The sequence below is a fragment of the Pinus tabuliformis genome, chromosome Q (genome assembly GCF_031772625.1).
Source record: "Pinus tabuliformis cultivar Carrire ecotype Pingquan chromosome Q, CPIR1, whole genome shotgun sequence".
Classification (NCBI taxonomy): Eukaryota; Viridiplantae; Streptophyta; class Pinopsida; order Pinales; family Pinaceae; genus Pinus; species Pinus tabuliformis.
The window spans coordinates 51,973,018-51,987,568 of record NC_142296.1 but is presented as its reverse complement, the minus strand read 5'-3'; the positions used below and the strand labels follow the sequence as shown (position 1 = coordinate 51,987,568).

At 39.6% G+C, this 14,551-nt stretch overlaps 1 protein-coding gene across 3 annotated transcripts in view; it reads left to right on the top strand.

The window, feature by feature from the left end:
• LOC149218261 (uncharacterized) overlaps positions 1-14,551 on the top strand; it is a 505,532-nt gene that overhangs the window by 71,209 nt on the left and 419,772 nt on the right. For all 3 annotated transcript variants that reach the window (XM_089383872.1, XM_089383871.1, XM_089383870.1), the window contains one exon: positions 3,031-3,081. In XM_089383872.1, coding sequence (XP_089239998.1) covers positions 3,031-3,081 — 51 coding nt within the window. The remainder of the gene's footprint in view (positions 1-3,030; positions 3,082-14,551) is intronic.

The window sequence follows — 14,551 nt, the reverse complement described above, 5'->3', positions numbered from 1 at the left end:
AAAATCACCCCCTTGGGGTTCTGCGTAGTTCCTCACTGCTCTGCGCTGCCACTGAATAGAACCCTCTGAAACTCAGCCCAGAACTCTACCAAACTCCTCCAATATGCAAGAGCTGATCTCTTGCTCAATCCCTCGGCTCAAATCCTCCACAAACCCTCAATCCAGACTGCTCCCAAAAAGAACTGCGTCCCTCTCCTAGTGCTGCGCAGTCCTCCAGAACACTGATAAAACCACTGTTGAAATGCTGAAGATACTGCTGCTGAAATGCCAATGAAAATACCTTGCCCGAGCAGGCACTCGAAGTCCCTCGGGGCTAAGGGTGAGATCTTCGAACGGAGACACTCAATGCACTAAACAGTGCTGCAGACTAGCTAAACAGCCAGCGTGCTCTAAGCCAAAACGACTATCACAAATGCACATAATAGAATGATCAAAATGAGGGGGCTCCTCTCTCTTTTATAGCTTCTGCCTCTCTTAATCCCAATGCTCACCTTCTCCTGCGTGATTCCCCTTTTGCCACGTGTTCCTCCCCTCCTGCGCAGTCCCTCCATGTGTCTGCATGGGCTCCATTTCTGCGTCCCCCTTTTGGCCCCCCTTGGCTCTCCCTTTAAGTCACAACGTTGTGCTACTAGGAAATGACTTTTATTCTAAAAGTGAGTTATGCCCCCCTTTCTCACTTTTTTTATTTACAAAATAACTATAGAAGGCAAAATTTGGCAAAATCGAATATTCCAATTAGCTGGGGCTAATTAGGAATATTACATTCCAGATCTATCAAGTGCTGAGAGGGATCAAATCTCTCGAGGTGCAAACCTTTCCTCAAGTTTTGCACTCAGAAAAGAGGTTTGCACCTCGAGAGATTTGACCCCTCTCGGCCCTTGATACATTTGGAGTTAAGGTGGATCTAAGCTAATTAACACCTTTTTTCATTCCCCCAACTCCATCTATACCTTTTCAATGTTGCTGAGACAATCTCTTATGCTATTAACCTCGTCTTTGGATCAATTAAAATCGGAAAACATTTATTCTTTGCGAACATTTTTGTCCTTGCAGACCCACTTCCTCTTTTTTTTTTTAAATATTATTATTATTTTTAATATTATATATATTATAATAATGTAATATATATATATATATATATATATATATATATATATATATATATATATTATATTAATATTATATAAGCGTAGTCTAACTTATAGATGAAATGGCCTTTTTCACGACCATTTTTCTGGTTAATTTTAATCAAAATATGACGAAGATTTTTAAAAACTTGAGTTTAAATTGTTTAATCTGCATAATTTGAGTGCCCCAAAGGTTTTTTAGGGTGCTAAATACATTTATGCATTCAAAATTGTATTTTAGACAACAAAAAATCTTGAAATTGTATTGCCGGATTTTGGTGAATTCCGGTGAAAAAAGCTATTTCGTCTATAAGTTAGACTATGACTTTTTATATAATGTAACTTTAATAATTAGTTATTGACTTGAAAAAAAGCTATCTGATTACTGTACAGTGCAAGTGACATCATATGTTGTATGGTCATGCCTTGTGTGGCCAATAGTGCGACAACCGCAGTGGGCGAAACAACTGTTGGTGGATAGAAAGTGGTGTCGAGTGATAGCGTGTCTTGCAGATGGCAGGCGGTGTCGAGCGGTAGTGGTGGGGTCAAGTGATAGTGGCTGAATGTTCGAGGCAACTAGTGGAGGTAGATAGGGGGCGGGTGGTGAGGGAAGGGTGCAGAAAGGTTGACGACATAGGGTAGTAGTGATAGAATTTTTCGAGGCAGGTTGGCGGCAATAGATAGGAGATGGCAGCTGAAATGGAAAACACTGAGTATGGACAGTGCGATCGTGGAGTAGTACGGATGGTGAATGGTAGAATTATTTTGACGAAGGAATTGGTAGCCCAATGTATACCAAACCGCTCGGCTTTGATACTAATGAAACAATAACACTTGTATATTTGGAGTGATAATAATTATTATTGAATAAGAATGAATGAATTTAATATCACTCGGATGATGTTGACTGGTCACGAGTGAGAGGGTACGGTATGCACCTTTTACTAACTAATTATTTATACATTACTAATTAATTATTTATTATTTTATTTGTAACAAGTTATTTCCAATATTCATTTATGAAGAAATTTTCCCCTAGGGCATATGATGGTGCACTTGATTGTAAAGAAGAGGGGTTATGATAAGGAGGTTCTTTGTTCGACCTATGTTGCTAGAAAAGTGGAACCCCCCAATACTAGCTGCGTTTCGATGTGGAAACCCATGTGTTTCCGCCAAGCTGAAACACATTTCAGGGATTGTATACCATGTTTTGATGTTCATACATGTTTGTGTGGCATATTTTTGGCCTGGGACCCACTAAAATTTATTTTTAAGTAATTAAATTTTTTAGTGAATAGGTTTTATTAATATTTACATGAACGTATCTCTTTTCTAATGTCTTTAAAGTTTCTCGTTTAAATATTTTGGGCCTTGGTACTTGTTCATTTATTCATGAATCTGTATTCTAAATCATAATGTTAAAGCTTAAATGCTTTCTTTGAAAGTTCTAATATAATTTTCTGAAATGGCACATTACACACAAACATACCGTGTTTCTCCATTTCCTAATTTTTGGGGGATCATGTTTTCAGTGCATTTCTATTTCTCCGTATCAAGCAACTTAGCATTCACCCTAAATGATTAATGTTCAACCTCAAATGAATGGGCTGGCAATATAAATTCTGGCAGCTGCTCTTGCTGGTCTTTCGAATTGTTGACTGATAATGTGGTTTTTGTCTCGAAAATGATTATTTAAGAAAATAAATTTCCTTGTCTAGCATAAGGAGTGTCTTGAAAATGATAGTTTATTGGTTGTTTATTGAAATGTTGAATTCAAAATAATTGTTGAAAAACTTCAATTTTGTTGACTAATATATTTGATTACTAGGGATTCTATAGATTTTGTTCTATGATGGCAAGAAAATATCTATTCATGCATTTAATAATATTGTGGTTCATTCAGAGTTCAGTCTTGAAGCAAGCTCGGAATCAAGTGCGCAAGGTGGAGCAGAGGGTATAATTTTCAGTTCTGTTTTTGAGTTTCAGGTTGAATAACCTTTGATGATTAGTGGTAGAATTACAGTTATTCATTGCTGCTATTTATTTGTGCTTCTGAGCTTGATAGTTTGCTTGGTAAATTTGGATATATTTTGGGTACCAAATCAATTTAACATTGTTGTTAACTCGGGAAAACAAAGGTGTGCTCAATGAAAAGTCAATACACATCACTTAATTAAAAGGCACCATTAATCACTTCCCATTTGGTGTCAATTCCATCTGAAATAATGGATGCTATCAACAATTATTTATTTCTGGAATCTTATATGAGTAGCCATAACTTTTGTTGAAAATGAACCCAACTTGAGAAAAGTTGTGACAAAAAGGTCAGTATTTCATCATGCTAGCTGTTATGTCTCTGTCAAGAACTGAAGTGCTCTAGCTTCAGGGTTTTAAATGCTGATGATACAATTTTACAGTTTAAAAGTGTGCCTAGACATAGTGTATAAAGTTGTGAACAATGCACTAATATATTTCTTAGTGTGTATTTAAAGGGTTGTCTAACATAACAAGACAGAAAAAGGAATGCTCTTTGGTGTGTTACCTCTTGAATTTTCGCTTGATGTAAAAGTCATGGACCACACTTATGAAACCCAAGCGTGACCTAGATAAACTACCCACTGTCACGTCATAGCCTTATCTTTCTCTCTTTAGGCTAGCTTTATACTAGCTCAAAGGGGGAAATCTCTAAGGAAATTTAAGCCCAAGATATTGTGCAGACTCTAGAGAAGGGGCAAATGGGCTTAGAGCAAATCTTATATAGGGTTTGTAGATGATACTTTAATGTTCCAGATTTGCAATCAGATTTTATCAACCTTTGAATGATGTACAAAACAGCAAGATAAATTGGCTAATTTAGGCAAATCCAAAGAGAGGTGTGCTAGGAATATGGGATTTGCATCTAGAATTTTCAAGTCAGGTTTTAGGATGTTTAATTGATGTTTATGTGACTTGAACAACAATATGGAATAAGATATTTACTGTTTAATTTCCAGATTTGTACAAGAGAAAACATGTTTACGATTTTTTGGATATTTTGGGTTGTTGAAAGGAAAAGATCAATGCTTTACTTTTGTTTTGATCTATGGGGCCTTTTTCCCTAAAATCTAGCAAGGTCTTGTGAGGGGAGCCCCACAAGACAGGAACTAGACCAAGGGGCAACAATATGAGGTGTGGCCCACTGTCACCACAGCCACTACCTCTTGCTCTTTAGTGGACTTTCACCACAAGGGAGGCTTCCCTATATTGGGTTGCCTAAAGGATTTATCAAGTACTAGGGGTAATGGTGACAAAGATAGCCAGGGAGGGCTGCTCTTCTTAAGAACAGGGCTTAGCTAGCATGATGAGGCAATTCGTATCCTTCAAATGACCTAATTATGACATAGCGTGACCTAGGGTTTGAGAATAAACAAGTTTAGTAGGCTTATCTAGGATCACAAGGCCAAGAAAAGGCTTCCAATAGATGTATACCTTCAATTTATGGAACAAGAAGCCTTCAATAAGCCCCAAGTTGAAGCCTAGGGCAAACTAGGCTTTTTTAGGGCACAATTTACCTAGGGCAAAGGACATCCTTAAATGGGGAATTAGCCACGAGAATGATTTGATTTTGAGGCAAATACTTTATCTCCAGGTGTTGAATCCCTCCACAATGCAACGTCTTCAACCCTAGCTGAAAAAGATGCCCTAGCCCTAGCTAGTGACTTTCCTTAAGAGGCCGAAATCAATTTTAGGAGAAGAAAAGTGAGGTTTAATATGAGTTTTTAAGTTGATCAACTATGTGACCAAGGCTAGTGCATTGACCTTGGGTGATGGAGTCTATGGGATGATGACTAAACCCTAGCAAGGATTAAGGGAATTATGAAACCCTAGGTTTCAAACCTTGACTATCATTTTTGTGAGGGAGCAAAGTGAACGGGGAGAGTTGTGAAATTTCCTTGAATGCACCAATTGGAAATTATTCTCCTAATTGATTAGTAGTTTATTTGTTTACGACAAATATCAAATAATTCACTGATGCATTCTTCACAAATAAAATATGTTGCGGAAGTAAATAAGAAACTATGAAATAGATGCACACACATAAAAATAGACACCAATGTTTTTGGACTGAAAAGTCCCTGGTAAAACCCCAACGGGAAAACTAGTGCAATAGATGAGTGTTTATTTTACTATTATGCAACAAATTTTGAGAGTACAATAATCTAGATGCTTAACTGGCAATCCTCTAACTAATATATGGAAAAAATAATCTAGAGATCCTAGATATCTTCTGCTAAACAAATCGGCCTCCTCTAGACTACTTGAACCCCACATTGGCTACTCGCATTGCCGGCTCTGGATAACTCACACTGTAGGCTCTAGATAACTCGCACTGCTTGGAAATTTGCTCCAAGTGAGGTGTCCTACCTCCCTCTGCATCTGGAAGTAACTCGATCTACCTCCTTGGAAGCTAATCCAACGTCCGACAACTGAATCCAGTCTCTTCCGGCAACTCGCTTAAGGGTCTATGGTTATTCGCACTAACTCCCGCGACCCACTTTGTAGGTAATTTGACCTCCTATCTCCTGCCACTCCGACACTGGTGAAACACTGGAAAACTCTCCGTAATCCTGCTCCCAAATTTTCTGCTGCTCCCTCTCCATAATGTTCTCCCTCTGGCTTGAGCTACGCCCTCACTGAAGATGTGAATTGGGTAGCTCAATCTACTTTGCTTGCTCTCTCTCAACTATGTCTGTTTCCAGCCCATCGACTTGCTCTTATAATCTCTCGCTGGAGCATCAATGAACAATATCTAATCGTGATTGATGGCTAAGATCAATTTGACTCCATCAATACACTTTCTGGAAGTCTCTAGAGCACAAGTCAATTTCTTCAATTAATACCTATTAATTAATCAATTTTCCTGACTTAGACAATTTTATTTATTGATCAATTAATTTAATTAAGAGGTTTCTAAGTGTTTTCTCTTGAAACTTTTTCTGGGTTTTGGAGATCTTGTGCTCCTTAGCCTCTCTGACACCTTAGAGACTAGAACACCTATCCAATGTTACCACAAATCCATAAACACTCCCTCTTAGCGAGAAAGGTGTTCTCTCCCCATCATCTCTCTTCTACAATTCTATAGATGTGCTGATCATGCTATTGATGTCTGACATCTGTTAAACCTCCTTCTTCACATCTCTCACTGATTTGACTCCTTGTCACTAGAAATCACAGTGAATAAGTCAACTGGAAAACATTGTCCATTAATAGCTGCGCGTACTCTGATCTATCTCACACTGCTGCTACCACTGCTCTGCTGCTATACTGCATTGTTGTTGCAACTACTGTAATAGTGAGTCTGATCTTACTTGATCTCCCTCTGAAACAAAAAAGGGAAATATTTCCTGGATGTAAACTCCCTCTTGGAATCTCACTCTGGATGGAATTGCACTTGCAACCTGTAATTGGGCAATTCACGCTGACTCCTCCAATCACACGAATTTCCTGCAATTGCAACTGGAAACTTGATCTCAACATATCTACTGTGCCTCGACAACAGGTTCTGCAACTATCCCTCGAGTCCTCAGACTGCAACTAGCTTTGCACTATCTACTTAGCACTTGACTGCACCGAACTGGCTCTGCTACTGTTGCTCTTGCATCTGACTGCACCAAACTGGATCTGCTACTGTCGCTCATGCATCTGACTGCAACTAGCTCTGCAACTGTCTCTCAAGATCTTATTGCGCCTTGCTGACATCTCAAGTTTCAACCCTCCTGCTACTCTATATTGTGGGCTCCCATAGCAAAGGAACTGATCCATGTGAACAACAGTTGGATCTGAACTAGACTTCTTGCTGCTCACCCATGGATCTTGCCCATCTTGATCTCTGAACCATCATGCTCCTTCTCCATCTGGAGGTATCACTGCTATCAATGCGAATTCCTCCAATCTAGAGGTCAACTCATCTATCTCTGCCGAAGTTGCTGTCTGCTCCTGCCCCTTCTTGTCCTTATTTCTCTTTGGACACTAGGTGACGTAGTGACCAAATTCACCACATCCGAAGCATTTGACCTTTGACTGGTCATTTTTATTTTTCTGAGTTCTGTCCCTAATTGGGACCCTTCTTTGCCTTCCCTTTACCTGCAAGGGCTATGTTCTCCTCTTCCTCCTTCTCCACTTTCGGTCCTTCGCTGTTGCTGCTGATAGTACCCTCTGCGAGGCTGAGCATTAACTCCTCCTGAGTGAAGTCACTTCATAGGCGATCCCATCTTGGAGGCGTGTCTCGCTCAGAAATAACATGGATGAATATATGCCACTCCTTGGAAAACCCATTTAGAGATGTGCGCACCAACTCATCATCAAATAGTTTCTCTCCAACGACTGCAAGTTCATCTTGGACATTTTGAAGTCTGGTGAGATAGGAAGTAACGCCTTCACCCTTCTGCATCCTAGTGGTCCTCAGCTTCTCCTTGAGAATCATTTTGTGATTCTCTGATGGATTCTCATACAACTTTACGACGACATCCCACATGTCCTTTGTTGTATTTTTATTTGCAATATGCGGGACGACATGATCCCGAACACCATCTAGGACCATTCTCTTAGCTTTGGCCATCTCTTTCTTGAAGGTTGCCAATTGTTGTGGATCTGTTGGCTTTGCCATGACATTTCTCACGAACTCCTTCAGACCATGCTCATCCAATAGGAATTGAATCTCAGCCTTCCAGACACCAGAGTTAAAAGCTCAGTCAAGTCTGTCTTGATCCTTGAGCCCTGCTGTGACCATCTCTGTGAAACTCAAATAAACTGGAGACTAGTGCTGGAAATATCCTTTTCCTTTCTGCTCAACCTTCATTTTGTTGCTCGCACTCCCTCTAGAATGCGCAAATCTGCTCTCTCTTGCCTCTGGAAATCCTTCTTCGGCACTGGCATTCCTGTTACTCCTCCACTAGGTAGCTTGCTCCACCTTCTGGAAGTCCTCCTTCGGATTAGGCACAGGTACTGCTGCTCTTGAATTATGCATTGGCTGAATTGACAAGTCTGCTACGACCTTCTGGTACTGGAAGTCACAGATCTCCTCTTGGAAGCTGGAATTGGAAATCCTCTGAGAATTTTGGAAATTCCCTCTCAGTGTGCTTTTCTCTTCCTACCCTGCGCAGATATGCTATTGCAACCTGTTATCACTTAGAGAAAACCCAAGCTGTAAAGGAAAAACTCTAAGGTAACCTCTAACCAATCTCTTGAATTGAAAGCTAGCCCTTTCAATCCGAAGGGGGATCCCTTCTATAACCCAGTCCAAATGACTGGTTAATTACTTAACACAATGACTAGGTCTGCTGTAACAAAACTTCAAAATTGTGGAAGGGTTTGATAGATTTCCATTGGGCATGGAGTCAAATATTTGGCTTAACAAGGAAGCAAACTAAAACCTTCACAGAGGCAGGGTAGCTGAGATACTCTGAGATTTAAAATTATTGAGATGGAATGCAGAATAATAAGGCAATGGTATACTTATAAGAGCACCACAAGGATGAATTCTACAAAGCATAAGTCAGAAATTTGTGAAAGACTGATCATATAAACAAAGCATAGTAAATATGATTTCTGTTTATTTACTCTTATCAGTCATGGAAGAACATACATATGACAACATAGAAGGAAAACAAAAATAGGGGAAACACATTCAAAATCTCTCAACCTAAGTTTCACTGAAAAGGATACGGGGTTTGAAACGAATACAACAAATTTTCAAAAAATCTGGATACGATACAACACGAAACGACACACATACACACACACACACACATATATATATTTAAGAATTTCATATTACCATTCATCTTTGAGAATCTAGATTCTATATCTAAAAATACACAATCAATTATCATCTATCATCATCATCAATTCATCATAAACATTGTCATCATCATTAATGATTATTATAACATTCATGATTCAACATGTCATCAAGTTTCTATTTCAAATTTTAATCATCGATTGAAGTTACCTGACACGGGGACATGGGACACAAAGGACACGGGGATTCGAGTGTTGGACACAGACACATTGACCCCTTGAAACAGGACACATTATATATTATTTTATATATATATATATTAAAAATTAGATATTTCTTACACAAATTCTCATTCATGATACAAATTCATTGATTCAAACATAGATCTTCATCTAGATGTAAGTTTTACAAAGTAACATTATGCATACAAATACAATTGTGACATAAATGATAAATCATAATACATATTCATCAATGATCCAATAGGAGAAAGACAAGATACTGTAGTTTTCTCATTAAGTCATCAAAATCAAAATGTGTACAATGTTACATAGGTAGTAGCAATGCCAATGGCAAATAGAAATAGCAAATACAAAACAACTACAAGCCTGAAGGCATTAGGTAGCTCATGAGTCATCAATCCTCATAATCAAAATCAACATCATTGTACTCATCATCATGGTCACCACTGCTCTCCTCTGCTGCATCCTCCTCCTCTGTATCCAATGTCATCTCTGCATACTGGTGTGGAGGATGACCCCTCTACAGTATCACCATCATCAAAAGTGACAGGCTCTAACACTGGCTCATTAAGATCCATGTTGGCCAATGCCAACTCAACACTGCTGTCCAAACCCATATCATCAGGAAAGACATCCCACATCTTTGTCTTTCCCTTCAACCACTCATCCCTCTGCTTGTAAAATAGATGAAGGTTGGTGTGCACATACACCATTGTCGTCTCTGCCCTGGACTGCTCAAGCGTTCTCTTCTTGACACTATACAAATTCCCATATGTGCCCCAATTCCTCTCACAACAAGAGGATGAAGTCACTTGAGAAAGGAAACTCATGGCTAATTGCTGTAGAGGAAGGCTTGTTTCCCCATGAGTTGCCTACCAAGAATAGGGCTTCTTAGCTCCCTTGTCTCGAATCAAATCATATCTGCAAATCGACCAGTGCCAGTGGAAAACTCTGCAAAGGCATCCTCCACCTCATTAAGGGATGCTCTATCTTGAAAAATCCACCTCAATGCAACTTTCCGCCTCTGTGAAATTTCCCCATCCATATGAGGAGGAAATTTGTGGGAAGGTCCACCATTCAGCCACTCATGGCTGTAGCATTTTGGGTTCAATGAGCAAGCCAAACAATGTAAAGGTGTGCAATTCTTGTCCCATCTATTGACAAGAATATCTTGTATGGTGGTGAAGAAGGCCTCTGATGATGTTTCATACTCAGGGCACTCACTCTGTAAAATAATGCTCCTCATAGACTCAATCATGGAATCCCATCCCTCATAAACCTCTCCTATGATGGGTTGGTCTGTATTTGCAAATCAAAGCAAAGAAATGATAGGGTCCATGATCTGAATAAGTAGATCTACCCTCTCCCACCAAGCATCATCTAACACTGTGTCCTTCACTCTTTTTGAGGCTGGTTGATCCGTATTTCTCCAAAAAGATCAAAACTCTGAAATAACCATGGCCCCAAGAGCGGTCTTGACCTCCCTCAAGCTCTTCAACATGATGAATGAAGAGGCAAACTGTGTATTCGCAATCTTCAACAATGATAGATTGGTGTACTCCTTGTAGATAGTGAGGGCATTTGTATGATTTTGTACAAAGTTGCGGATATGCCGTGCATCCTCAATAATGCTTCCAATCCAAAGCACATCAGAAGCAATAGATTTAAGTGCTAAATTCAAAGAATGAACAATGCAAGGTGTCCAAAATATTTGTGGATATTTAGCTTCCACAATCATGCCAACAACCTTGCAAATAGGTGCATTATCTGTAATGATTTGCACACAAGAATCAACACCTACATCTTCAATAACTTTAATAAACAACTCACCCATATATTGTGCATCCTTGTATTGTCCAAGCGCATCCAATGATTTCAAGAAAATTGGGCCATTCAAGGAAGACACCATGACGTTAATGAGTGGGTACCGCGCTGGATTTGTCCATCTATCAGAAAAAATGCTAACCCCAGATGTGGGCCATGCTGATTTAATAGTCTCAAGCATTTTGTCTACCTCTTTCTTTGCCTTCGTTAACAATGTGGTTCTTAGCTTCTCTTACCCAGGAGGCACATACCCTGATGGAGCCCCTTGAGTTAGAGCTCGACACATCTCAATAGATAAAGGTGAGCGTGCAACATTAAAGGATATGAAGTTCTGATAGAAAAACAATGCAATGGTGAGATCAAGCTCTTCCTGTTTGTCTTTTTGAAAAATCTTGTCCATTGAACCAAGTGCCATTGCCTTTCTTTTTGTTGCTTGTCCCCCACCAGAACTCTCAAATGGAAATTTGTTGCTTCTTTTCCTCAAGAATGGAATGGGGTCTTCATTCTTGTTTTTTTTAGATGTTACAACCACCTTTTCCATACCAACGTTGGCCTCTTTTTCCATTTCCTTGCTCTTAGCTAAAGACACCTGTGTACATGCCGCAATTCCACAACTTAGTAAAGCCAACAAATGGGCTTTCACACGGAAATATGTTCTCATGAAATGAGTTTTGCAATAGTTGCATTTCCAAGAAACATTGCCTCTTCCCTTCATCTTGTTGCCTGGCCCTTGCTCTCTTGTGACATATTCCCAAAAGGGATATTTGTTATCTTGAGGCTGTTGGCTTCCCTCAACATTTGAAGCTGCTGTTGCAACCCCACTTGCAATAGAGGGAACACTTGCAGACCCTGATGAAATTGGAAGAGGAGGGACATCTCCAATGGGGACATTCTTCCCCTTCCTTTGCCCCTTTCCTGCTGCCCTTGATTGAGCCATGAATGTTGTAAAACAATAAAGAAAAAATGCACAAATTTGTAAAACAAATGCACATGCAAACCGCTGTAATAAAAGTGCTAAAAAAATAGAGATAAAATGCACTTACCTTTTGCTTGAATCGCCTCCAAAATGCTCCCACACCCTTTTCTCTTTGCTCTCACACACTCAAAACAAACCCATAGTAAGGGAGAACGACTTTGGTGAAGTTAGAATGGGCAAAATCACCCTTTTATGGCCGCGCAAAGGTAAAAAACATGTGACATGTGTCTTGGAATCGGGACATGTTCATGTCCCATCGGGACACAATCGGGACACGACGTGTCCCAATGGGGCACGATCCGGAGGACATGTGTCCCACCGAATCATGTCCAATTCGTGACACGTGAGGCCTGGGACATGATCATATGTGGGTAGCAGTAGACATGTGTCCCACCGAATCCAGTATCTTAGTCATCAACATGACAAGTTACAACATCATCACCAAAATTAATAATGTACACTACATAGTTCAAAGTACAAAATGAGCTATGACTGGAAGTCGACTATCATTAATAATTCATATGGTTGTTCAAAAGTTTAAAAGTTAAAACACCATCATAAATTACATTTACATATCATCAAATATGTTTTCATTCCTGTCACTAAGAACCACATCCTCTCCAGATGTGGGAGCATTGCTGCAATGTCCACTTGAAGATCCACCTATTGGTGACTTCACATCAAAAAAAGTTATATGAGACCTGAAATTCAACATCATATCAAGTCTGGCAACTCTGGTTCCACATCCCGTAATTTGGCGGCCCCAAATATGTATTCGTCTCTCTTGTATGACATAAGGCGAAGGTTTGAATGAAAATACACTAGTTCCTTAGCCAGTTAGCCTTCTTATAGCCCAATCTATTTCGCTTCACTGAATGGATGAATCCATATGCACTCCAGTTCCTTTTTGCTGAAGAGGAACTAGCAACCTGTGGCAAGATCTTGATGGCCAATTTTTGGATATGTGGAAGTTGCCCACCATAGTAGTTCCACCAATCAATTGGACTGATTGCCCTCTTGTCCTGCACACAATCAATATCAGAACCCCAACCCCTTGACCCCACAAAATGAGCAAACATTGCATGAATTCGAACTCCTTTTTAAATCCTCATGAGACTTCTAGGTCTTTGCTTCGTGCAGTTCTTTCTGGATAACTTAGCAAGTCTGCAACATAATAATTTGGATTTATTGAATAGGCCAAAAGGTGCAATGGAGTGGTCATCTTGTTCCACCTTTTGGTAAATATAACTTTTACTTCTCTGTGAAAGAATTCATTTGGGTCATTCTCCTTGGCATTTATAACCACCCTTATCTTCTCTATCATGGAATCAATGCCCTCATACACCTCTCCCAAATTAGGCATATCTGTGTCAAACATACGGAGCAAATCCACAATTGGCTTAGTAAATGCCAAGAGGTACTCCACCCTATCCCACCATTCATCATCAACAACCAACCTTTTCACTGCTTGTGCTCTATCAGATTGGGATTGCCTCCATTGATTCCAAAGAGAACTGCATACCATTGATTGTAATGCATCTTTCACCTGCATAAGCCTTGTTAAGACTATGATGTGAGAAGCAAAATGAGTCTCAACAACCTGCAGGTGCCAAATTGCCAATGTTTCAATAAATTAAAAATCATAATTTGATTGAATAACTATTATGATTCACGAATCATGACATTTGAGAATCCAATTTACATATTTGAATTTAGAGTCATAGAAATTAGAATTTATGAAATAAACTTTAAAGTTTAGGTACCTTAAGGAGCTCCAACTTCGCAAATTCCTTGTAGATGCCTTGGGACATGTGGTGGTTTGTGATGAAGGCTTGAATTTCTTTTGCCTCTTCAAAAATAACTCGAATCCACTCAATTTGCTTCCCCATCTTGCTCAACATGAGGTTCAATGAATGTACAACACAAGGGGTCCAAAAGATGTGCTGATATTTTCCTTCAATAATTAGGTCTGCTGCTCTACACACCATTGCATTGTCAGTTATTACCTGGACAACATTTTCTGGCCCCACCAATTCAATTGCTTCAATCAAGATGTCAGCAATGAATTGAGAATCTTTCATCTGCCCCTCACAATCCACTGCCTTCAAAAACATTGCCCCCTTTGGGCTCTGAGCAATTCACTGCTTTTATCATCTTTGCCTTGTAAGGAGATCACACAAGGTTAAAGGGAAGGCCATTTGCATAAATGCATTGACCTATAGTTGCATCTACCATTTCTCGAGCATCATTATTAAAACTCCTTTCAAGCCGTCCAAAATTAGATTGCTTTGAATCGACAATTCCATGAGAGGGAAGTGGAGGCTTTGATGAAGATGCTCCCAACCATGGTTGTTTGAATTGAGAGGCAGGATTTTCCTCATTTGCTTTAACATCTGCCTCATCTTGTTCTTTATGATATTTTGCATGTTTTGCCTTGCTTAAACCATTTCCATCTGTCCCATTCTCTTTAGGTGGGTCACTTTATATTGAAATCCTATTGCCTTTTAACCCAAGTAAATGTGCTTTAACCCGGGTGTATGATCCCTTATACTCCTTTTTACACTCCCTGCAAACCCATGCCAATGATCCCCCTCCTTGGATC